The sequence below is a fragment of the Ovis canadensis genome, chromosome 11 (genome assembly GCF_042477335.2).
Source record: "Ovis canadensis isolate MfBH-ARS-UI-01 breed Bighorn chromosome 11, ARS-UI_OviCan_v2, whole genome shotgun sequence".
NCBI lineage: Eukaryota > Metazoa > Chordata > Mammalia > Artiodactyla > Bovidae > Ovis > Ovis canadensis.
The window spans coordinates 60,266,424-60,292,147 of NC_091255.1; the positions used below are offsets into that span (position 1 = coordinate 60,266,424).

At 54.0% G+C, this 25,724-nt stretch overlaps 1 protein-coding gene across 20 annotated transcripts in view; it reads right to left on the bottom strand.

The window, feature by feature from the left end:
- ENDOV (endonuclease V) overlaps positions 1-25,724 on the bottom strand; it is an 82,503-nt gene that overhangs the window by 46,664 nt on the left and 10,115 nt on the right. For 5 of the 20 annotated variants that reach the window (XM_069541956.1, XM_069541957.1, XM_069541954.1 and 2 more), the window contains 4 exons: positions 25,649-25,717; positions 25,210-25,338; positions 22,600-22,673; positions 21,756-21,814 (listed from right to left, as the gene is read on the bottom strand). In XM_069541956.1, the coding sequence (XP_069398057.1) occupies positions 21,756-21,814; positions 22,600-22,673; positions 25,210-25,338; positions 25,649-25,717 (331 nt within the window). Of the gene's footprint in view, positions 1-15,476; positions 15,657-19,063; positions 20,232-21,755; positions 21,815-22,599; positions 22,674-25,209; positions 25,339-25,648; positions 25,718-25,724 lie in introns of those variants that run through there. The other 15 variants (XM_069541959.1, XM_069541961.1, XM_069541962.1 and 12 more) reach the window with 9 other exon arrangements.

The window sequence follows — 25,724 nt, forward strand, 5'->3', positions numbered from 1 at the left end:
TCCTGCTGACACCGTGATTTCAGACTTCCAGTCTCCAGACCGAGGGAATTAATTTCTATTGTTCAAAGTTTCCCAGCCTGCAGCATCCTATTATGGCAGCCCAAGATACCTTAGACAGTAAAGAATCTGCCTGCAGGAAACCCAGGTTCAATCCCTGGGTTGGGAAGATCCTCTGGAGAAGGGAACAGCAACCCACTCCAGTATTCTTGCCTGGAGAATCCCATGGACAGAGGGGCCTGGCAGGCTACAATCTGTGGGGTCACAAAGAGTTGGACACAACTGAGCAACTAGCACTCCTACTAAGAAATGAATGGCGGGGCTAACATCCTTCTATTTTAAGAGCCAAGGAAAGGGAGGCTCTAAGGTTGGAGGACTGGGAACATTAGGAGCTCACCTTGGTTGGTGTGGGGTCCTAGCCTCCAGCTGAAGGAACCAGAGCCTCGGAGCTCCAGTTTCTTTGCTCTTTAAGGCTCAAGGGGTCATCAGACTGTTGGCATGTGGCAGCTCAAAGGGGAGGCTGAGAAGCCGTCTGGTCAAAGCAGCTTCTGTACATTACACACTTCCCACAGCCAGTTTGGGTCTCTTAGTGCTACAGCTTCCCTGGTGGCTCAGGTGGTGAAGCGTCTGCCTGCAATGCAGGAGACTCAAGTTCAATCCTGGGGTCAGGAAGAACCCCTGGAGAAGGAAATGGCAACCCACTCCAGTACTCTTGCCTGGAAAATTTCATGGATAGAGGAGCCTAGTAGGCTACAGTTCATTGGGTCCCAAAGAGTCGGACATGACTGAACGACTTCACTTTCAGTTTTCACTTTCTTTCAGTGTTGTAGCACAGAGAGCAGTGCAGAATGGGGTCACCAACACCGGAAAACACCCAAGTGCTTTGGGAGGACAAGACTGCCCCTGGGGAGCTGCCCAGCATTGTGACACTCTGGCATGTGACCAGACTCTCCCTGTTGTGGATTTGGTGGCAACCTGGGGAGAGGAGCCAGAGATAAGGGGGGATGAGAGGATGAAGCATTCGCTTAGTGGAAGGAAAGGAGATGGTGAGAACCCAAGGTAAGATAAAGGGACAGAGAGTAAGGTGGGGCAGGGGAGGATCCCTGGGCAGAGAGACCAGGCAGAGGGCCTGGAGGGGCGGCAGCATGGCAGGAGAGAGCAAGAGCTGGGGTTGGGGAGGGTCAAGTCACACAGGGGCTTGAGAAGGAGAAAAGCAGCTCGCCTCGATGATGTGCAGAAAATTTCATAGCTCAGTGAGGTCTCTGTTATCAGACACGACCAAGATGGATGGAGACAGAAACAAGAGGCCTCAGCGGTCATCTCTGAACACAGACAGAACATGAACTCTGTCCAGACCTAAAAATGGCCCTCAGGTCCCGTTTCCTTGCTGACTGGAGTGGGTTTGCCAATTTTAGCCTAAATTTGCTAAAGTTCTCCTGCCTCCTAGACACAAATTACTAAGATACCCTACCATGGCATCACCCCTGATCCCTATGAGCACTCCCCAGCTCCCCACAGTGTATTGTTGCTCTCACTCAATTCCATTGCAGTTGTGTTCTAGGGGTCCTCGGATAGGAGGTAACTGACACCTCATACACCAAGGAAAGAACTGTGGGTTTTACTCTGAATAATATGGGAAGCCACTGCATGGTTTTAAGAGGAGAAGTGTGACATGATTTTCGAAAGAAATGTCCTAAAGACCCATCAGGAGGTTCTCTGTGGACTGTGAGTGATGGCATATGGAACAGGGTTCCCTGTGGCTACTTGGTGCGGGAGGGGGCTTTTTCCACCTGCAGGGCAGGAAGAAGTGAGTGTGAACACATGGACAGCCTCTGTGTCCTACAACCACCTTCTAAGGAGCTTCTGAGAAAAGAACTTCACTGAAGCAAGCTAGACTGGGCTGTTTGCATCAGCTTCAGCATCTTGGTGGACAGTGCATAGGTGTCTAGCCTCCCCCTTTCTGAGCCAGCACACTCAAGACACCCTGAAAGACAGAGTTTGTGGAGGGAATTGCCCAGTGGTTAAGACTCCACGCTTTCACTGCCAAATGCCCGAGTTTGATCCCTGGTCAGGGAACTAAAGAGAGCCCCCCGCCCCCCAAAAAAAGACAAGAGTCTGTGGAAAAGACAAGATCAGTCCACACTGGCAGGCACCAAGGAGGCAGGACCTAAGGCTCTACAAAAATGTCCCATGTTTTGATCAGGATATATGGTGATGTCATTCCCATGACCCTGTGTGTGCTCAGCCAGGAGGGCTAAGGGGCCAGACTTGTGAATAACTGGCTCCCAGGTTAGAAAGATAGCTCAGAGGTAGGAGGCATATCTGCCTCCCCTGTCCCAGCACACATATGTATTGCTTCCAACTTTTGCCTTGGAGGGTGGGCTAGCTAAGGGGGTTCTTTCAAAGTACCAGGATATAACATGTCTCTTTGTCTGATGAAACCATATGGGATGTGTATGTGTGGGTAGGTGAGTTGTGGGGTCCTCCTTCAGAGAACTGATGGTCCAAAAGCATGATCAGTGGTTCCCAGGGATGGCAGAAGCAAAGTGTTGGCATTTTGCTTGCTTGCTTTTGCTGCCTCATCTGACCGGGCTGTTTCTCCTATTTCTCTGAGGACTCTCACACCTGGAGGATGGAGCCCTTGGCTAGGCCTGCTTACCTGAACTTCCCTCCCTGGACTGGCAGATTCCTCAAGCCCTATCTTGACCCTGTCTCCTACGATAGCACCCCTAGCCTAGAAGGCAGAGATAACTTGGGACTGACTGTAGAAATGATCACAGAGCATGGAGGGCCCACTGTCACTCCCAGAACCCCCTCTGTATCAGGAGGCTCAGGGAACCGGCGCCTACATTGGTATCAGTTGTATCAGTGTACATGTGTGCCCTTGAGTCTTAGTGTGTGTGTGTGTCTGTGGGGAAGAAACAGGGATACTAGGTAGGGAAAACTCTTCAATCACATCAGGAGTCTCCATTCCCACACATGAGGGTCCATGGGGGCACTGCAGCACATGAATATAATTTTATTTGGGAAAAAAAATGTATATGCAATATATTGAAACAAACAAAAAAAAGCCTAGAAGAAAATATTCTGAAATGTCAGCAGTGGTTATATCTTGCGGTGGGATCAAGGATTTTTATACTTTCGTGTTTTACACCAAACATGTGTTGGTTATGTAATTTAAATTTTATTTATTTATTTTTAAGCCAAATTCTCCAGCCAACTGTGCTTTTTTCCCAGTTGCAGTAACTTTCCTTTGAGTTAGATTTGGTTCTGAGTGAACCCAAGGAACAAACACTCCTTCTCAAGTTCACACTGAGTATTCGTGCTTTCCTTCCTCCTTCCTCCGACAGTTAACGTGTTGCGACAGTGTCCCTGTCCTTAGGAATTTCGCAGCCTAGAGCCATTCTCTCCCCACGACCTGCTCCTCTGCGAGGAAATGGGGGTGGAGGGGGCGGCGATGTTTGAGGGTGGGTGGTGAACGGGGGAGGTGGAGTAGCTCTCTGGGCGAGGGGTGTCGGCCTTGGCTCCTCAACAGCGGGAGGATGTAAAATGCTTGGACAACGTTAAAGGGATCGACTGGATTTTCTGCTGCCTCCTGCCCCTGAACCTTCTTGAGAAGGAGCCCTGGGGAGGAGGACGCCCGTGACCGCGATCGCGGTAACGGAGATACCCAGGCCGCGCGAGCACCCGGATACCGAGGCCTGGAGGCCAAGTTCTGGGGCAGGACCGCGGGACTCAGACGCCGGGCGCGGTTGCCACGGCAACGCCCTCGGGCGCGCCGCGATTGACGGCGCTTCAGGGGCGGGACCCAGGAGGCGCTCCCGCGAGAACTTGGCCTCGTGGCTTCCGGTAGGCGCAGGCCAAGAGGGCGCGGGCGAGGCTTCCGGCCTGGGTGGCCTCCTGGACTGTCACTCCGGCGTACGGTGGGGTAGCCGGTCTTGCTGGCTGTGCCAGCAAAATGTGACCAGAATACGCTCCTTGTCCCTCCTCCGCTGCGACCACCCTGGACCGCCTTTAGTCGCTTTGAGTAATGCCCAACCTCTCGCCGGGTCTTCCATCTCCGCCCTTCAGTCCATGTTCCATCTGGTGGTTCCCGGTTTCCCTGTCAAGGCTGTGCCCCGTCTGCCTCTACCCCACTGCTCCCCTACTTCAGCCTTGTTCACTCGTGATTGACCTTGCTTCATCTCCCCCCAACCACTTGCTGGTCCCTCTGTCTAGGCAACACCTCTTTAAGTGAGGTGACTCCCTGCTTAAAGTTACACCCCACATTCCCCATCCTCCCTGCCCTGATTTTTCTCCACAGGTCTTATCACCATCCAACACAGTTGATAATGTATTTATATTGTCTGAAAGTTCTATGGCCAAGAGTTTGTCTTGTTCAGACCAGAGCAGGCGCTCAGTAGTTGTTGCAGACTAAGCAGGTGGATGAGGGGTCTTCTCTCCTCATCTTCCCTAAGGGTGTTGAATCCCTTGGGTCACCCTCAATGGAAGGAGAACTGGCCAGGACTAGCTGACTGCCCACGTGCCAAGTGTCTTGCTTTTGACATCTCACTCCCAAAGAGTGGCCTCCCATTTCTGTGGGAGGCCCAAGGAGCTTCTGGGAGCCCTAGTCCTCCAAACACTGTCATCCTCAGCTCAGAATCCTTTGGTCTCCAGATGTCACTGGCTGTTGCTGGCAGTCCCTCCCGCATGCCTGGCACTCTGCTGAACTGTGTGAGAAGGTCTGGTGCTGCCTTCAAGGTTCTCAGTCTGGTGGGAGGGACAGAGAAGTGACTACCACCACACAGAGTGCAGTGCTGAGGATGGGCACCTGAGGCATAGTGGAAGAGGGTGGGACCCCTCTAGAATGGGGTCTCTAGAATTCCTCCCAGTGGTCCAGGGGGCTCTTCTGGTGTGAAGTGTGCACCATAAACAACAATTACTGGTCTTCTCCTCTGCGCAGACATGATTTCTGGGATTCAGCTCTTGGTAGCTGAGAAGCCTGTGCTTTTCCCAGGGCCGGATGCTGCTTCTCAGGCGAGAAGCCAGACGAGCATCCAGGCTGCCCAGAATTGCATCCAAGTGTCCAGACAACTGGCTTCCCTGTGGGTGTGGGCAATGGGAAAGGGGCTTTTGCTTGGTGTGTGGCTTGAGTGAACAAAGGCAGCCATATGCTGCCAGCCTCATGGGGAGCAGGGCACAGGCCACCCCAGCAGCCAGATGCTCCTGGGCTAGTCTATGGCTCAAAGGCATTTCCTTCAGGAGAAGGGCCAGGTGGCTCCTCTCCACCTGCTCTCCTGCCCTTGCTTCCCTCTTAGTGCCAAAATCTAGGGTTCCAGGGCTGTGTCAGCATCGGGCCCTGCTGTACTGTCCTTCTGGCATGGGGCATGGTGGCCTGAAACGGACATCTGGTCTGCCTCAACCCCCACAGCCAGGGCATCTGTGGCCCCATGGAATGCAGTAGCAGGGAGGAGAGCCGGAACCAGGGAAAGGCCATGCTCTGCTGTGCTTGCCAAGTGGCTGAGCATTCCTGGCATGGCTTACCTGGCATTGCCCTTGCCACTGAGGCTTACTGAGGGCAACCCCCAAGGGCCCTGCCAGGGTCCCTTTTGCCAGGTTGTGTCTGCTCAGGCCGAGGGAGGGAGGGACATAGGCCACAACTAAGTCCAGTGGGATCTTGAACTCAGAAATAGTAGGAAAGGAGGGCAGCCCCTGCCCCTTGCTAATGATGTGCCCTCCTAGCTGGCAGAGGCATCCAACCTGCTCTGAAGGAGTTGGATCTACAGCCTGAGAGGGCTTCATTTTACAGATGGGAAAACTGAGGCTCTGAGAGGGGATGGAAGCATATGTGTACTTAGGGGGCTTTATCTTGTTTGCCTGTCAGCACCCCCAGTGAGATCAGTGTCATTAGCTCCATTTTATGAAGGAGGAACTGGGGATTGGAGAAGTGAAGTGCTGTTTGCAAGCTATCCTGGGTAAACCCCTTATCTGGCCCTGGCTTGCACAGATCTGAAAAGGAGCCAGGGCAGTGCCCACACTTGCTTGTTTTGCCACAAGATGGAAAAGTGAGCCCAAGAACGCAAAGCTGAGGGAAGGGAGACCCAGGATCAAGGTGATGCTCCTGCAGGAAGCAAGAAGTCCTGAGGCCCAGCTGGGCTGGGAAGTTTGAAATGAGGCTGCCAAAGGCAACTGTAGCCACCGGGGTCCTCCCTGCACTTGGTCCTCCCTCCCCGCCATGCCCCGAGGTGTATGGAGTCAGACTTGGTTACTGAGTCCTGAAGAAACAAGAAAACATCATCTTTGGCCTCCACCTGGCGTGTAGATGAGGCCATCAACGTGACCCCTGCCCTCCTCTGCAGTCTCTCCCCTACCAGGCCTTCCTACAGGCCCTTCCCTTCCTGTACCTCAGCTGTGGGAACCTATGCCCGAGAGATGTGGTGCCCCAGGCCTAATACTACTCCAGACGTGGAGGGGAGCCCCCACCATCACCATCATATCATCCATCACTGGCAACAGTGACGAGACTTGGTCACAGCCCTTCAAAGGTTGGGCCAGTTCAGTTGGGAGCAAAAGGAGCAGCCTATACCAGGAGACTGTGACAGAACAGATGGCCGAGAGGCAGAAAAGAGGTGCAGATGCCCCCAGGGACCCTCCCGTTGGAGCCAGAGAAGGGACCATGGAGGAAGGGGCTGGTCCCGAGATGGGAGGAGGCACCCCAGGCGGGGTCATCCCAGCAAGCTGCCCTAGAAGGGAGGATGTGTCTGGAAGCCAGGTGCACATCAGGGTGGCAGGGGCCAGGGGGCCTGGGAGCCAAGCTGAGCAACCTGGTCGTGTCTATGGGCTTTGAGCCCAAAGCTGACAGAGCACATCCCAGCTCATGGAAGCAGCTTTTCAGCAAGTGCCTTGAGCTTTCTTGGAAGCAGGCTGAGTTTAAATTATAAATAAACAAATGAGAACTCTGCGGCAAAGCGTGGGCCAGTGGGAACACAGGAGAGACTGGAGACAGAGACCTCACTTGGGGGCTAATATTCCCCCTGAACTTGAACCCTCCTGCCCTCTCTTCCTAACCTGCCTCTGCCTCAGGGGCTGACCTTGGCTGGCCAGAAGAGGTCCAGTGTAGAGCCTGCATTGTGGGGAGTGGGGAGGCCCACCTGGCTTATACACCCAAGAGGTTCAGGCCTGAGTCTCCCTCGGACAAAAACAGGCCCCGGTGGACACTCATCCGTGTGGGAGGTGCCTTACCAAATGTTTGAAGGGGGAGAAAAAAATCCCATTTTCTTAGCTTTTTTTTTTTTTCTTTCTATTTTTTGATTATTTTTCCAGATGACTTCATTTCCAAGAAGGGTGTAGGGGAGAGAAGGAGGACAGGGGGCCTGAGGAGGGATGAAATGGGGAGTGGGTGCCAAGCCCAGGGAAAAGTCTGTGGGGGAATCGAGGGCCACCTTGTCCTGACCAGGTGCTCCCAGCCCAGACTGTGTCTCCTCCCCCTGATCTCCATGGACTTCTTGGCCAGCTCCAGTCCCACAAAGTCCTGGGACAGAGGTCAGCTCCCATCCAGCCGGGATTAGCAGGAGAAGGGCTTCTAGGATCTTCTCTCTGGGGCATGACCTCCCTGCACCACGGACAGAGGTCTCCTTACCCCCTCTACTGCTCAGAACCAGCAGTATAGGATCCACTCTGGCTAGCTTGACGGAAAAGAAAGTTTCTCCCCAGTGGCCATACGCCCAGGAGCAACACCCCAACCACATGGTCTCCCCATTGGGTGCAGACCCAGCAGCCCACACATGATAGGGCACTGATGCTCCAAAGCAAGGGCCTTCTGCCGCCACCCTTGCTAGAAAAGATTCAGGAGGATAAGTTTTTTGGTGTCGCCTGCTTCTGAGTCAGTCTGCCCAGGTGAATCTTGGTTGGTAGAGCCCAGGTCACATGCCCCCACTCTAGCTGCAAGGGAGTCAGGGAATACCAGCAAGGCAGGAAGACCCCACAAACCAGCAGCCACCTCAGAACCCCGTTAGTTCACAGAGGACTTCAGCAGCCCAAACGCCCAGCAGCTGCTGCGCTCTGAGGAAGAAACCGTTCCAGGCTTCTCTTCCAGTCTCCAGTGGCTGCTGGAGACCTTTGGTGTTCCTTGGCTGGTGGGTGCACCACTCCTGTCTCTGCCTCCAAGTTTAGAGTCATCTCTGAGTCTCAGATCTCCCTCTGCTTTTCTCTTCTGACACCTGACATTGGATTTAGGACCTACTCTAATCCAGGATGATCTCATCTTGAGATCCTGAACTTGGTATATCCGCAAAAAATCTTATTCTAGATATGGTCACGGTCTGAGGCTCCAAGATTCCATCTTTTGGGGGCCCCACTTAATCCACTCCAAGAGGCATGAGAAATGAGCACTGAGAAGGGGGCAAGGGAGGAGGGGGAGAGGTGAGGCAGAAGGAACATTCAGGCAGGAGAAACCAGCTGTCCTAGTCCAGCATTCACTGGACCATCAAATCTCCTTTTGGCTCCTGAAACCTCAAGTCAGCTGTGGCTGCCCAGACAGAGCTTTCCACCACCTCTGGTGTCCCCAACATTGTCTTTTCTCCAAGGCCAGGCACCATGAACAGCCCATCTTCTTGAGGGCTCCCAGGTGCCCCTGTGCCCCAGACCCCCAAGATCTCCAAGTCCAGGAGGCAAGAGAAGATGCCTTGCCTTTCATCCCCAGGCACAAGGGAAAGGGTGGGTCCCCCAATCTCATTTCTTGACTTCCCACTTTCCCAGAGCCATCCTTTTCCCCTCCCCAAATCCTCCCTGTTGGAGTTTGGGCCCTTTCTTCTGATGGGGCTCATTCCCATCCTTGGCAGAAAATGCTGTCAGAGATGGAGAACCTTCAAGATGCATGGGTCAGAACTAGAATATAAAAACATCTGTGTACATTCCACCATTTACATGGCCCTTTGTCCTACACTGTCTCCTTAGATCCTCACTATTGCCTGCAAAGGAGATAGTAACCCCATTTTACAGAAGGGAAGACTGAGGCTGTCAGAGGCCTAATGACTTGCCTGAGTTTATATAAACCTGAGATTCCCACCCCAAATGTCCAGCTCTAGCTTCTAGTGCTATTCCTACCAACTCTACCACACTGGGCTCAATTCCATGAAGAATCCTGTCCATGTCAGGGCTTGAATCCTTCTAGGAACAGTGAGCTCACCACCTAACAAAACAGCAAATTCCACTGACAGTCCCAAGTATCAGAGAAGCTTCCAACATTGTAACTTGCCCCTCCAATCCTGGCCTTGGTAATGGGCAATTCCCTGCCCTAGTCTTCTCCAGGACACATCTTTCCATTTCTTACCCATTTCTTGAAATGTCCCTTCTAGAACATGTCCCTAGAAGGGTTTCTGGCCTCTTGATGCCCCACCTACTTCAAGGACACAGGTCCTTGAGTCGTGAGGCAGCTGCGGAGGGTGACTTTGGACAGGTGTCCCCCGGCACTGTGCCCAAGTCAGGTGGAACTAAGGTGAGGACTGTGCCTGCTCTGAAGGTGACAGTCTCTTTACCCATGACCAGGGTCTGAGAGTGAGGCCTGGCCATCTGGCCACCTTGGCCATCTCAAGGGGGGCACCATGGGCGCTCCTGGGCAGAGGCAGTCACTGTGTCACAGCACAATGGCAATGTCACACGTTGGGAAAGAAAAAGAAAGGCAACCACCAGCAAGCAGAGCGGCTGAGGAACAGCTGAGCTGAGTCACTGCAGCCGGGCGGGTGGAGGCGGCTGCAGGGGCGGGGTGGGGGCCTCCTAGGGAGGGAGGAGGAGGGGACACCAGGCCCACCTGGCACCCTCCCCTGGGCTTCTCGAGTGTGGAGGGTCGAGGCATCTACCCTCCCCATCCCGTGGGATGCCCAGGCATTTGAGCTGACCATTAGGACTGTCCAGCCAGCTGGCCTCCAGCTCCATTCCCAGCTCAGCCCACCTGGCCCCCAGGCTTCCACCAGCCACGTCATCTTTCTAAGCCTCAGCCTCCCCCTCTGTCTAGTGGGGTAATGGCTGCCTCCCCTACTCCTGGGCCGATTACTGAAGGCCATGGGGCCAAGTGCTCAGGGTGGCGTCTGACACCCAACGAGGTGCTGAGTGTGCCCAGTGACTCTGCTCACCATCACTATGAATGAGAAGCCCTAAGGTTTTCCAAAGCAGGATTCTAGGGTTTGCCTAGTGGGCCTCCCTGACTCCTGCCCCTGCCCCTTCCAGTATCCCATTAGTGCATTGCTGAGGCTATTGGTGGTCTTGGGCTGTTTCCTTGTTGATTTTCCACACCTCCCAGTGGCCCTGGGGGTCCAGGGTCCAGTAGGCTGCCCCTATCACCTGCCAGGACCCACACTGCATGGTTTCCGCTGCGGCCAGGAGGGGCTGCAGAAGCAGGCACCGAGTCCCACTCTGCAGAGTGGCAGCACCTGGCACACAGCACTTCTAAAACCTCTCTGGGAGCAATAGCAGACTGCGCTGGCATCCTCCTATCCTCACAGGAGGCCCCTCAGATGGCAGGATGCCCCCAGCCTGCTGAAGCTCAGGGTTTAGGAACTGGAAGGCACCCTGAAGACGATCCAAACTCGCTCCCTCAGGCCCTCTGCCCAATGCCCCCAGTGATACCAGGGGAATCCCTGCCTCGGCCAGTGCTTCCAGTCCCCCCTCCCATCGGTGGTTGTGCTGGGATTTCCTGAGCCCCTGGCCCAGGAACCAGCACCACGGGCCTAATCCCAAACCGGGAGCCCATGTGATCCCAGCCCCTCCCTCCCTGCGCTCCCCACTCTCCCTCGGCGGGCGCCTGTCTCTCCCGCCCCCACGCTACCGCGGGAAGGGGTTCCTATGGCACCCCTTCCCCCGCACACACTTAGCTCACTGGCAGCCCATCTGCCCCAGACAGTGAGCAGCAGATGCCTTTATGCACAGCGGTGCCTGAAGTGTGGCCCAGCGCCTGCCGGACGAGAGTATGCCAGCCCAGTGCAGGGCTCACGTGACACTAGGGTGGGGCAGGGGCCCCTCACCCAAGTTGAGACCAGGCCATCCAGACAGCTCACCAGGGCCAAGAACCAACATGCCTGAGCTTGGAATCAGAGTGGCCCTGGAGAGAGTTGCTGGATAGGCAGCTCTCCAGCAGGCTGCTCCCTTGGGAGACAGGTTTCTACAGCTCCCTGACTCCCTGGGGAGGGCCCAAAGTAAAGGGGTTGGTGTACCCCACAGACAGACCCCACAGGGCCAGTCACTGCACAAAGCATGTATGAAGGTTTAGGGGAGAGGCTTCAAAGCACCCAGCTCCTGCACGAGTGTAGGACCCTCACCTGGGCCTCATAGGGCTCCTCACTCAGTCTGTCTTGGCCCCCTGGCCTCACCTCAGCTCCCTCAGCAAGCTCCTCTCTGTCTCCTAAGTTCTTACAACCGACAGGGGCAAGTGGCAGAGTAGGGTCAAGGGACCCTAGAGCTGGGCTTCCTGAGGGGTGGTCACAGTTCCTGGATCCACTGGTCCCTGGACTCACCTGCTGTTTCCAGGATGCATGTGGCCAGTTGGCAAAGAGCCTTGTTTCCATGGCAGCAGCCTCTAGCCCTGGATCCAGTGGGGAAGGGCTGGCTGAGGACCCCAAGAGCTTGGTCTTTACCTCTGCTTTGCCCTCCCCAGCCCAGGGGCAAAGTCTGATAGCCCATGGGTGGCCAGCGGAGCACTAGAGGGTCAGCCCAGCCTGGGGGAGGGAACTGCTGGAGGGCTGCAGTGCCCCATCCACTGAGGTGAGGTGGTACACCCACTCTTCCACCCTCAACAAAAACAGGAAAAGAAATTGGCTAAGTCTGGAGCCCTATGGACTCTGACTTGACATTAGCTAGATTTTCCTGATTCTGGAAAGAATTAGAACATTTCAAGGATCTGCACATGGGGCTGCTAGCTGCCAAGCCCTTATCTTGTTCATGGGCTCGTGCCCAGTGTCCTGTGTGAGACGTGATGGGTAGAGAGGTGAAACTCTCTTAGGCCCGTGTCAGCCAGCCTGTCTGGGGCAGAGGGATGGAGAGCTTGGCCTCCGAGAACCCCATTAACTGAGACCCCAGAAGCCACAACAAGCCCTGCAGCACCCCTCTCTCCCCCACCCTCACCCTTTGCTTTTCTCCCCTCCTCCCAGCACCCACACAGTGCAGGCAAGCACAAGCACTGGCACACACGCACGCCCCCGGGCCGCCTCTGCTCCCCTCACATCTTGCGTTTGTTTTGCTTCAGCAGGGCTCGAATGGGGACACGCTGCACTCTCACAATTGGCAGCTTGCTCCGATCCCCCTGTGCCCCCCCATGGAGGTGCCATATGTCAGTATCATGAATAAGCATGAGGCTCCATGGCTGGGGGGCTGGGAAATGGCAGCTGCCAATCACCAGCTGAGCAGACATGGGGTAGGGGCTACCATGGATTGGGTCACCACTACCAGAGGGGTGGGGCAGGTGGGGGGATGGCATGGGCAGAGGCATGGGAAGAGGGTGGGATCCGAGCATGGTCCCTGGTCCTCACCAGGGGGACACATCTCTAGGTAACCACTATGCTTTCCTGAAAACAAGCAAAACCCAAAAGGCAGGGTGTGACCGTGTGGGGGTGTCCAGAGTCCGTGAGCCCTGCCTCTCAGCCTTGTCTCTGCCTGTGGGCCCGCTGGCCAGCTCACACCACCTCCTCCAGAATACCCTCCTCCTGGGCCAAATGCCTCAACCCGTGCCTCTCCCCAGCATGTGCTCCATCCGAGCCTCCCATTAGACAGCGGGGCACCCAGGCTTCACCTGCAGGGAGGAGGATGGAGACAAACTCAGCACCTGCGCCGGGCCAGGCACATCTACACAGGGCCCCTTTCACTTTCACAAAACTCCTGGGAACTGGGATTATTAGCCCCATTTTACAGGTAAGAAAACAGGCTTAGAAAAGTTTTAAGCAACTGTCTCCAAGTTTTACGGCTCAAGAGTCAGGTAGCTGAATTCTGCTCAGGTTTGCCAGTACATTGCCAGAGGCTCCAAGCACTTGGCCCAGGGTGCTGTTCTGTGTCTGCCCTGCCCTGGGTGCCTGCCACCTGACTGCCACCCAGGGCCTGGTCACTCCTCCTTTACCTCCCTGCCCTGCCCTCAGCCCTGTAGAGTCTACCATGCCCTGAGATTGCTCTGATCATGCATCTCGGATCCTGCAGAGGCTACACAAGTCATGGGCACCTGCACATTTGTCCTTTCCTAGCATCGTCCCACCCCCTGACCAGCAGTGACTGATTCAGGCCCGACCTAGCAGGTGGCTGTGGAATGAATGAAGGAATGGACAGAGTCAGGCTGCAAGGTGACAGCCATGGTCTGAGTGCACCGGCATGACTGCAGAAGTGTGTCCCGGAGAGATGGAGGCCAGGCCCGGCCCGCCCCACACCCCAGACCCTTTTTCTCATTCCCAGCCCTGCTGGAGGCTGAGGCAGGCGATTGCGTGGCCTGGATCGGATTAACTGCTCTGAGTTAACTGGCTGTCCCTCGTCGCCAGCATGACGGATACTGCTTGACATTTCCCTAGATAGTTAATTGATACCCAAGTAATTTGTCATGGAGACCTCGTTATATGCCAACTGGGTCCCCTAAGCCGTTAACATCTGTGCCCCAGAAACAAGATTGGCAAGTTAATAATGAAGCCTTAATCATGCTATTCCCTGCTGGCATGGGAAGAGAATTACCCGGAGACAAGATGGGGTGCTGCTGGGAAGAGATGGTGCTTTCTGAGGGGTTTAGGAATGGATATCCTGAGAGAGCCTGGCATCCCCTTCCCTTGGTTTCTCCAACCAGGTGCACCTTCTTCTGATGACAGTGCTCTCACTGTCCACAGAGGAATGCCCCTCCATGAGGTAGGCTATGGCTGACTCCACTCCCTGGCTCCAGGTTGGACACCTGGTCCCCCCTCCCTTCCAGCCACAGTGATCAAATTAAGCAATGATCACAGTCTATCCAGAACCTAGGCCTGGGGCTTTTAAGTGGAGTCTTTGGGATAGAGGGACACACTTCGCCCGGGAACACTACAGGGGAGAAAGAAAGCCTGGGCTGCTGCCAGCTATCCAGCATCCAGAGGGGAGGCCCCCTGGGTCAAAGGGACAGGGCAGATGTATGTTGCAGCCAGGCCACACATAGCCAGCTCTGCCCTGGAGTGAACTAACAAGCCCCTATTATTAGCTTAAGGTGGTTTAAGTTGGGTTTTGTCACATGTAATCCAGAGAGCTCTCAGCTCAAACACCTACAGGCCCTTACTTCAGGATTCAAGCTTGTCTGCAGAGCCCAGGTGAGGTCTGCTCACAAGAGTGAGAAGTCCTGGGCAGGAAGACAGCCCAATGCAGAAAGGCAAGGCCTGGACAGAGGGGATCCCGGTGGAAGAGGAGGAAGCTAGAGTAGAGGCCATCCAGCATCTTGGGCTGGCAGCCCAGGCTGACAGGATGGCATTGAGTTCAGCACCGTGGACAGCAGTGGCTTCCCCCCACACAACACTGAAGGCCCAGAGGAGGAAACAGAGATCTCCCACCCACCTAGGAGACACAGGACAATGAGGTGCATCTTGAGGCTGTGGACAGACTCCTGAAAGATGTCACAGTGTCCTGTGTCTTGAAACAAAGACACTTCTGGGTACTTAAAAATCCCCCTTTCCTGGTCTTGCCAGTTTCTAGGGTGGTGTTAGGGTGGGTTGTGGTTCTGAAGAAGAAATCAGATAATGCATCCATTATAACAAAGGAGCCAACATAGGAGTGAGATGAGGGTGAGAGAGGTCCCTGGTGCTGGATGTGCATCAGGTACACAAGGCAACTGAGTCAGGTGGGTACAGAAGGAGTGACACAATATTAGTTGTGCTTTGGCAGACCAAAATATTATTCAGAACAAAGGTATGTTCTCTCATAGTTTCTGAGGGGTAGGGACCTGGAAGCAGATGGGCTAGCTGGTTCTGGCTCAGCGTCTCTTATGAAGTTGTAGTCAAGACGATGGCCAGGGCCAGGGGCACCTGAAGGCTTGATAAGGGCTGGGGGGTGTACGTCCAAGATGGCACCCTTATATGGTGACTGGCAGGTGGGATCAGTTAGTTCTCTGCCATGTGGACTTCACAGAGCAGTTTATAACACGGCAGCTCACCTCTCAAAGTGAATAATGAGCGGGAAGAGGGAGGGTGGGGACACCATCAAGAAAAAAGTCCCAGTGTGTTTTAGGCCTATCATCAGAAGTGACACACCTTCACTTCTGCACCTTCATACAGGTCACACAGATGGACCTAGTTCAATGTGGCCAGGGGGTTATATCAGCCCCAGGAGGCCATCTTGGAAGCTGGCTACCACAGGCTCCAAGAAAAAAAATAAATTCAAGATGGCCTGATGCTTTTAATGTACCAAAAAGGGATTTATATTTCTATTGCAGAGTTTGAGAATAACTAATGGATACACAGAAAATAACCAAGCCAAAAACATAAGGAAATTATCAAGTGCAGGAAAAACAAGAGGTTGTACAAAAATGGAGATGTAACTATATTACATTACTCAGCTATGAATAGTATGTGCCAAGAAAGAATAATGCAGACATTGAATTCTGATTCAGTGAAAATGAGAAGATGAAGGAAAGTGTGTGGGGGGCTATGTGAGAGGAAACAAACTCTCAACTCCCATAGCAGGAAATCAATGGATAATTTCAAACTCTAGGGGAAAAAAGAAGGAAGAGAAAAAAAAAAAGAAAGGCAACATTAGCATGGAATTTAGAAGTAAATATGAAAAAAACAACCCCCACACCAAAAAAAAAAGAAAAAGAAAAAAAAACCTAAAAACTGAAATAACAAAACTTTGCATTTGAGCAGGGGAAGTCAAGAAAGGAGAGGAGTGGGTGGGTTAGGATCTACTGGATTTTCATTACTGTTTGACTATTTAAACTATGCATATTTAAAACCCTGGTTTAAAAAAAACACACAACAAAACACCAAAACACCAGTGCACTTTAAGTAACTAAAAGACAAAAATACCCCAGCCTGCTCTCCACTCCCAGCTCTCCATTGGGCACTTGCAGCCCTGAGAAAGGGCCTAGGGAGCTGTCTCTTCTTCCTGGAAAGAACTCCTGACCCACACCCCATGTGCTGCAGTCCTCCCCTGCTCCACCATGAGCCTCTAGTGGTCTCCCCAGTCTCTGAGTTAATCCAGGTTGGCTTACCTGTCTGTCTTGGGACTGCATTCTTCCTCCACTAGCCTGCCTCCCACCTTCCCTGCCCCCTTCCCAGGTCTTCTGCTGGTTGGGTGGAGAGGAATCAGATTGGGGGGCACCCAGCCCTGTCCACAAGCAACAACTGTGCCCCTGGCCCTTACTTCCTGCATTCCCTACCCTGCCTCCAGTGCTGCCCATCATGGTAGGAAACCCAGAAGTTGCTCCTGTTTCCCAGGGAGGTGAAATGGGGACAGTGGGCTGTGCTCCATCATTTCCATGACACCTCTCCTAATTACCCAGTGTACTATTCATTTGGATGTCAGCGCTGCCGCACGCCTGTGCCTTTAATTAATAATTTGGTAAAACTCCATGCAGAGCCTCGCCAGGGCAGTGCAACAGGGACTACTGGGGCTGGGCCAAACCTGCAGTAGGTGGGCCAGGCTGATGAGGAACCCCCACCTCCCCCAACCCAGCAAGTGCAGAGGCCTTAGGCTGGAACCCAGGGCCCTGCTTCCTTGTCCCCAGGTGTCCCCATCAGACCACAGAGCCCCAGGTGAAGCCCCTTAGGGAACCCTTCCAGGGGAGGAAAGCAGACCTCAAGGGCTGTGTGTGTACCAGTGACTGGGGTCTAAGTTGGAGGATTGGCTCCCCTGCAGCCCAGACTGACCCTTGAGCCCTGGAGGGCTGAGACCCTAGGAGTGGGGAGGAGGTGTGATCAAAGGGGCCAAGGAGCCTGGCTCAGACACAAGCTCAAACAGGTCAATACCTGTGATCAGAAAGTAAAGGCACAGGGGAGGGATCCTTGGGGCAGCTAGGAACATGGCCAGGCCTCCTCCCTGTGGCCTGGCCTTGACCTGATCATAAAGAACTCCCAGGCCTGGGTGTCCTCTGTTCCTGACTGCTCCAAAAGTAGGGAGGGTGGGCAGACTAGGGTCCTGGAGGCAGGTGCCATGAGGACCCTGGATGTGACCTGGAATGGCCAGGCCTGCCCTCAAGCTTGTGGTAGCTTCCAGGCTCAGCCCCTGGGGACCTGGGAAAGAGGCACAGAGGCTGCTGGGCTAACAGGAAGATCTATTTGAATCTGATTTGAATTATTGAGTGTTTCGAGACTTATTCTTGGTTCTGGGGCAGGCTGTGGTCTGTGAAGATGGATATCATCTTGGCCCTATTTTTAAGGCTCTGTGGGAAGGAGCCCAGACGCCACGGCACTTAAGGCTCCTGTGCAGCCTTCTGCAGGGCAGAGCCCCTGGGGGCAGGGGGAGAGGCAGGCAGGACATGCCACCCCCAAGCCCCTGCCCCATTCCCACTGCTTTCCTGCTCTCCCATGAATGACCCCAGCCAGCAAGCCCTCAGGCTCCACGTTGGCCCCCTTCAGTTGCTTCAATGCTACCCTCATCTTTCCAACCCCTCCACATGAACCCCCAGCTTGGCCTACCCCTCCGAGATGCTCAGGGCTATATCCACACCCACCACCCTGGCGTGAGCCAGGGATCCCAGCAAGCTGCTGACATGTTCTCTCTCTTCCTCTCATCTCTGATATGGCCTTGGTGTGGCCAGGAGACAGGACCAAGGGACCAGTGGGTCCGAGCACTGCTACATATTCTCTTCCTCCAGGCTGTACCTGAAGCTAGTCTCTTTAAAGTTCAGATGCCCACCCCACCCCCACCTCCACCCATAAGCCTTCCATGACAGGCTTAAGCCCCCACTTAGCCCACCCAATCTCTGCTATCCTTCAACTGCTTTGCCTGGAACCTCTGAGGTCAGGCCAGGATTTAGGTGGGGCCATAAATAGATTCTGATGGGGTGGGATTTATAGTCTTTGGGGCTTGTGGGAAGAGATGAAAGCCCTTGAAAGCAGAGCTAGGTTGAGTCCTGACTGTCTGAATCTTGTAGTAGACCCTGCCCTCCCACTCCTCACTCAAGCCAGGGGCACTACAGAGGCATTGTGAGGGTGGGGAGAGCACTCCTTAGGAAAACCACTCACTGCCAGACTGACTCAAACTCCTAAAATCGGTAAACAAAGTGGAAATACTACTAACTTTATAGAAATAGAAAATTTCACAAACAATTTTATGCCACCAACACACTAGACAATCTGGATGAAATGGACAAATTCCTAGAAACACACAAACTATCAAGTGATTCAAGAACAGAAAATTTTCATAGACCGATAACAAAGAGATTGAATCAGTAATCAAAATCCTACCAACAAAGACAAGCACAGGGCCAGATGGCTTCACTGTGATTTTACCAAAGGTTTAACAAGAACCAACACCAATCCTTTTCAGACTCTTCCGAAGAAGAAAAGAGGAGGGAGCACTTCCTAACTATTCTATGAAGCCAGTATTACCCTCATATCAAAGCCACACAAAGACATCACAAGATGAGAAAACTACAGACCAGTATCCCTTATGAATATAGATGTAAAAGCCCTCAACAAAATACTAGCAAATCAAATTCAGCAGCATAGTAAAAGGATTATACACTATGACCAAGAGGGATTTATTCCAAGATAAAATGCAAGAGTGGCTCAAAATATTAAAGTCAATCAATCTAATACATCACATTAACAGAATGAAGGAAAATGATCATTTCAAAGGTGCAGAAAAAACGTTTGATAAATCCAACAACCTTTCATGATAAAAACACAGAGAAACTAGGAATAGAAGGAACTTTCTCAAGCTGATAAAGGTTGAAAAACCCACAGCTAACATCATACTCTGTGGTGAAAGATTGAAAGCTTTTTCCCCCAAGATCAGGCACCCGTCTCTACCTCTGTAACAGATAGATTCAGATGGGAAAGGAAGAAATAAAACTTTCTCTGTTCGCATAAAACATGATCTTATACATACATACATACATACGCACACACACATTAGTGCTAATAAATGAGTACAGCAAAGTTGTCAGATATAAGATACAAAAATAGTTGTATTTTTATACACTTTCAATGGGCAATTCAAAAATAAAACAGTAGCATCAAAAACAATAAAATACTTAGTAATAAATTTTACCAAAGGAAGGACAAGATATGTTCAAGGAAAATCACAAAACATTGTTAAAAGTAATTAAAGAAGATATAAATAAGTGAAAAGATCCTGAGTTCAGTGACTGGAAGAGGTAATACTGTTAAGACAGCAGTGCTCTCCAAACTGATCAGTGCAATCACTATCATAATTCTAACTGCCTTTTGGTGGGGCGGGGGCCGAAATGGATAAGCTGGTTCTAAAATTCATATGGAATTACAAAAGACCAAAATATCCGTATGCAAAAGTTACCTCAAAATGGGTCAAAGATCCAAATGAAAGTGCTGAAACTACAAAACTCTTGGAGGAAATTTTTGTGACATCAGATTAAGCAATGGTTTCATTGTTATGACACCAAAGCACAAGCAACAAATGAAAAATAGATAAACTGAACTTCATCAAATTTTAAAACCTTCACTCAAAGGACGCAATCAAGAAAATGAAAGGTGACGTCCCTGGCAGTTCAGTGGTTAAGACTCTGCATTTCAATGCAGGGGCTGTGGGTTTGATCCCTGGTTGATCCCAGGCTGTCCCTGCCTCTGACCACTAATGCCTCAGTGTGGAGCCCGGCTGCTGCTGTACACCCTCTATTCTTCATTCACTGGGAAATGACTGTGCCCCGCCGGCATGGACTCCACATGGATCCTCACACTCAGTCCCCGAACTGGATCAAACAAGTGCCTGGATCGCGGCAGGACACAGACCCGAGGCAGGAGGGGCACTGCCAGCACAAGGGAGTCAGAAGCTGCAGGTACAGAGGTGCAAGTTCCAAAGCCACAATATCCCAGAGCCTGGGGTGAGTGGGCAGATGGCCCAGGGCCTGCTAGGAAGGGTGGGGTGAGGTGGGGCTCCCTGTGCACCCCCGGCTGTGATGAGCAGGTATTTTTTCAGTCCCAGGACTGGGTGGATAGTGGAAGTGGAGGTGAGAAGAAAGATGTGCCAGTGTGGACATCTGGGGAGGACTGGAGATCAGAATCTGGGACAGGCCTTCCTGCCTGCCGGAGTCCCCTTGGAGGTGCCTGTGGAACATGCCAGAAGTTGCTTGCCCAGCAGGCCTTTGAATGGAGACCACAAGCATGTGAGTGGCACCCAGCACAGGTGCCACTTGACCCTAGGAGGTCCTCTGTACCCAGAAGCCCCCCACCCTGGAATGGTCCTGTTTCCTACTGCAATGTCCTAACAATGGGCTTCAAGAGCAGAGGTATGCAGAAGGGGGACAGTACCCTGCAAGCCCCAAACAGCTGGATGCCTTGCTCACTTGTCCCCTTTGCTTCTCCTAGGAGCCCAGGCCTGGAAGAGAGCTCCTTTCTCATCATGAATGAAAGGAGAGACACCAGAGCAGAGAACAGAGGGAGTGCTAAGACCTGAGGCTTCCCTGGGTTTCTGTGCCAGGCTGTCAAATCATGACAAACAGCTCCTTCTTGAGAGGCAGTATAAATGGCAAGAAAGGCCTTCAGAGATTCTTCACATCTCTCGGCAAAGATCCCAGAGTTCTTAGGGAACCTGGGGGACTGGGGGTGAGCTGGCAGGTGGAGGACTGGAGGCTGTGGGTGGAGCCGTGTGGCCTTCTGGGATTTAGCTCACACTGAGGGGCATGGCCGGTCAAGGGCCAGAGTCAGGGATGAGGCAGAGCTGCTTCCCAAGGTGGAGATGCCTTTTGAGGCTGGGCCTCTGGGTGAAGAGGCTGGCAGGGCAGAGTGCGTCAAGTTGGCAGGGATGGGGGAGAGCTATTGGCACTTGAACGCAGTGGGCTGCCCACCCTCACAGACCCTGGCCAGGACAACAGATGCCAACATCCACCCCTTCTGGCACCAGTTCCAGCCCTCCGCCTGGCACCCATCCCTTCAGCCTAAACTGTCCCTGTATGTCTCCTCCAAGCTCAGCCTCTTCCAGGCTAAGATGCAGCTCTTCTGCCCTTCTCCTGGCCCTGCATGTGCCAGAAGCAGACAGGCTGGAGACCAGCAGGGCAGCCAGGGGCCAAGCCCAACAGCAGCCACCCCAGTCTAGACCCTCCCTGGGCAAAGCAGGAGTGGCTCAGGTCGGCAGGGAGCTGGGTCCTGGTTTACAAGTGATCACGAAGTGAAAGCAGCATGTACACTCAGAGGAGCAGATGGGCCAGGAGAAGGTGTGGATGTATGCATAGTCTCGTAGCCATAAGCCCACCTGGGCACTTTCAGAACAAAACACAAAAACACCAGAAAACTCCCTGCGAACCTTGAATCCCTTCCTGTGCTCCTGGGAAATTAATGTCACGGGTTCTCTGGATCTGGTGCCCTGCCATGTGAGCTGTATTCCACTGAGCTTGCTCTGGGCCCCTAGGCCCCATGACTGCAGAAGGGGAAGGTGGCCACCCCAGTTCATCTGAGAATGGCTCTACCTGCTGCGTCCCCATGTCCTCGGGCATGGGTGCCCTACTTGTTCTGTAGGCCATTCCCTCAGTCCCCAAAGATGAGTTGGAGCAGAAAGCCCAGGAGTCTACCTGGCATCTAGCTCAGTGCCACCCCCAGCCCTTGCCCTACTGCCTCTGGGCTCCTGGGCCTAGGGGCTTCAGTTCTGGGCTTCAAGGAGCCCATCCTTACCTGCAGGCTCTTCTGAGACTCCTTGGGGGCACGCCTTTGGCCTTTGTGCCTCCTTGCTCCTGGTAATGACATCAAGAAATGACAGCATCAAACACCAGAGCCCTCCTCACTTCCAAGATGGTCTCTGGAAGCTGAGCCAACCTGGATCCTTAGGGGCTTGAGGACCCAGGTCAGAGGGCAAGGCAGATCCTGATGGCCAACCCCTACCACTGGGAGAGTTCAGGGGTCGCCCCTAGTCCTCAAAGCAGCTTAGCCAAGTGCAGGCCAGGAGGGGAAGGGAACACAGAGGAAACGCTGCGCTTGCCAAGGGCTCCGAGCAGGAGAGGACAGGCCTGACATGGGAGCTGCCGGCTGCCACCTCATTGCCTCAGTTTCCTCATCTGCGAAGTGAGCACAGTGCTTGTCTTATGGAAGTGCTGTCAGGATTAAGCAAGCAGCTCCTGCACACACACAGCACGATGAGAATTAATGTGTACCACACAGGTGAGGGAACAGGCCTGGAGAGAGCAAACAACACAGCTGGTGCAGAACCAGGTTGTGAGCTGAGACCATCTGACTCCCTTGCCCTTTCTGTGGAACCCAAGGGCCTCACAGACAAATGGACCAAGGTAAGCTGGGGGCTGCCAGGGTGGGAGGTAAGCAGTGGACTGTGAGGGTTTCTGGAGAGTTCACACTGAACATGGAGTCCACACTGGTGCCCAGCATTCTCTCCTGTCCCCTCAGGAACTTTGCGTCTGCTGCCTGGCCCTGCATGTCTGGCCTGAGCTGCAGCATCACAACTGAGAGAGGCCCAGCCACCAGAAATGGCCCCACGTGGGCATGACCCAGCCAGCCCAACACTCACCTCCCCGACTGCGGGGCAGGGACCCCTTGGACTTCCTGGGTCCTGCGGATGTAGTCTCGGGAGCGGATGTCAGCCTGGGGAGGAGGGCTAGAGTGAGAGGCGGTAGCTGGGGTCCCATGCTGGCCTCTGGACCAGTCCTCACCCAGAAGGGTGGCCTCTCCTGGGAAAGCCCACAGGGGCCTGACCTTCAGGACAAGCAGCAGCAGCCCCATCATGTGTGGGTGCCAGGATGCCCAGGCCCTCTGGTCAAGGTGCTTGATGGCCTAAGGGAATCAGCTGGGTGCCCCACTCCTGTTTCAGCTGGCTTTCAGTGGGCTTATAGCTTGTGCTTCCCTGTATGTTTTGCTTGAGCTGATGTTTTTTCCTGCTAAAACTCTCTTCTCTGAAGGTTATCCTCAGCCCAGCTTGTCTGTCCCCACTTTTGGTTCATCTGGCTCTCTAGGTAGCGTTGGAGAAGGAAATGGCCACTCCAGTATTGTTGCCTAGAGAATTCCATGGACTGACACTACAGTCCATGGGTTGCAAAGAGTCAGACACGACTAAGCGACTAATGCTTAACGCTGGGTAGTGTTAGCTGTTAACTCTGTCTGTGGGGAAGTGTCTGGAAAGTTCTGCAGAGTCACCAGAATCAAAGGGAGCTTGTGGGTCACAGGCTGGTATCAGACACATCCTGGAGAGAAGCGATCAGGCCTGAGAGGGGCCCCCAGAAACCTTCCACTTGGGTTCTCCCACTGACTGACCCCCTTCCAGGGGGCCTGGCCTCAGGGAGGCCCCTGATCCCACCTCCAATGGGCTTAGCCCCACTTTGGGCCACAAGACTACGGGACACAACAGCTAATCCTCCTGACTGCTTCTATTTCAGAGTGAACGGGCAAGTGGGCAGGGTGGGCAGCAGGGTATCCAGGTGGGAAAGGCCCTGGAGACGTGAGGCAGTACCACCTCCCTTCCCCTAAAGCAGCCTGGCCTGGCCAGGGGACAAAGGGCCTGTGACCAACGGAGCCGGCCTTAAACCCCTCTCTCAGCTTCTCCTCTGAGCTTCCAGAATTAAGTCAGGAGGGCAAAAGGTACACAGGTGAGTGGGCCCAGGAAGAAGATAGATCAAGAGATGGCCAGTGCCACTGGAAGGAACCCCACCCCCTTTCCTGGAAGCAACAGGGTGGGTGGGCTCCTGGATGCAGATGTTTGATTTTTCTCAAGAGTACACACACAGTGTTGCCCACCTCTGAGGGGCTGATGGCACTTTATGGGGTATCCCCCCACCTGCAAGGACACAGTGATCATCCACTCTGGGGCAAGGAAAGAGGTAGATGGACAAAGACCTGCCCATAGTACCAGCTCAGTGGAGTCTCTGGTTCTGAGAGCCTGGGAAGAAATCTTCTGTCTTCGTTCCCAGCCCCACTCCTGCCCCAACCTCTGCCGACAAGGTTGCACAGGTGGGTGGGAATGGGACAGGAAAGGTTTTCTGGGGCCAGGACACATGCCACAAGCTTGAGAACCTATGCATTTACAAACCCTGTGTGGGGAGGGAGGGAGTGAGGCTGAGGCTGTGGGCTCAGCACGTCTACCTGGAAGTCACCCTAGGAGCCGCCGGCGTGGGCTTCAACAGTCGTGTGCATGCTACTGCTGCCACCTGGAGGCCACCCTGTACACCAGCAGCCGGGAGGCCCCAAACCCCAGGCTCTTGGGGTATGCAAAGCAGCTGGTGCTGAGCTGAGAGACTGGGTGGGCCCTCGGCCAGGTTGCCTCCAGCTGATGCAGCACAGGCCACAGACCTTGCTGGGAAGGCAAATCTGACAGAGTTCCCTCCCAAATCACACTCAAAGCCCTGTGCTAAACCTGAAGACCTGTCGCAACGCGCACCGGCTTCCACCTGCTCCCCCAGGCCAGGGCTCCTGCCATATATTCCCCTTAGTTTCTGGGCATCAAACTCCTTCCTGCCCTACAGTCTTTGTAAATGCTGATCCTCGGGCCTGGACTGCTCTTGCCCTCCCTCTTCCAGCAGGCCTCTCCCTGAAGGCAGCTTCCCACAGATCCTCGACTCACGGGCTTCCAGGAACTTGTACCCGCTGGGTACCTCCTTGTGGCCAAGATAGCAAGGTGGCCCAAGGGCATCTTGCATAAGGTTCTATCTCCTGCACAGCAGACCAAGCTTTTTCTTGGCTGGGCCAACTTGTCCATGAGAATTCTGATCCCCTTTGGCCTCGAGTTGGCGCTACGTGCCTGGTGTGGCCTGATTGGCATTTCTGGCACAAGTCTTCCTCAGCTGTGCCCAGTGGCCCTGCAGGGGCCCCCCAGCCGAGGACAGCTGCTCCCTCCCAGGCCAGCCGGGCAGCTTGGGCCCTCAGGGGCCTGGCATTTGAGCTGACATCAGCTGATTCACCCAGTGACCCAGGGTGCAGGAGGCTGAGAAGCTGAACACAGGGCCAGGCAGGGCAGGGCTCCAGGATGAGTCCTGGGAACTCTGTACCTTCCAGGCCCCTCTCCTCCCCTCCAGGGCCCAATGTGACCCAAACAGACTCTCCCACAGGTGCCTGTGGCAAGCTCTTAAGCCCAAGGGCACAGGAAAAGTAGGTGCTATGCGCTAGCCCACCCACCTGGCAGCCCACTCACCTGGCGCACGGGCTCTGGGATCCGAAACTTGCAGCAGCTGTGGGTCAGGCGCACAGCTGCCTCCAGGCTTATCTTGTGGCCCACAGAGACATAGAGGGGCTTGGTGCTGTGGTCGTGGCTCCTCAGGGCCTGTGACAGAGAGGGTAAGGTCAGGGTGCTGGGCAAGCTTTGTGGGTGAGAGGACTGACACATCTCAGCTGGCGGGCAGGGGCTTGGGGGACTGGTGGCACCTTCAGGGCACCTTCCTGCTGCTTCTCTTGGGGACAGGATAGGGCCAGTGAGGACACAGAGGCCTCCTCAGCACAGTTTTGGAGAGGAGGAAGTAAAGATGCAGGGTCAGCCAGAGTGGCAAGGTCTGGGGTACACACATTACATGGTGCTAACCCAGGGCCCAGCTGAGGGGTCTGCCTCAGCAGGGCAGAGACCCCTGGCCACTTACCCTGCCTAGGATGGTCCCGGAGCCTCCCATCAGAGGAAATGAGTCTCCTCCAGCCTTTAGGAGCTGTATCTGGAAA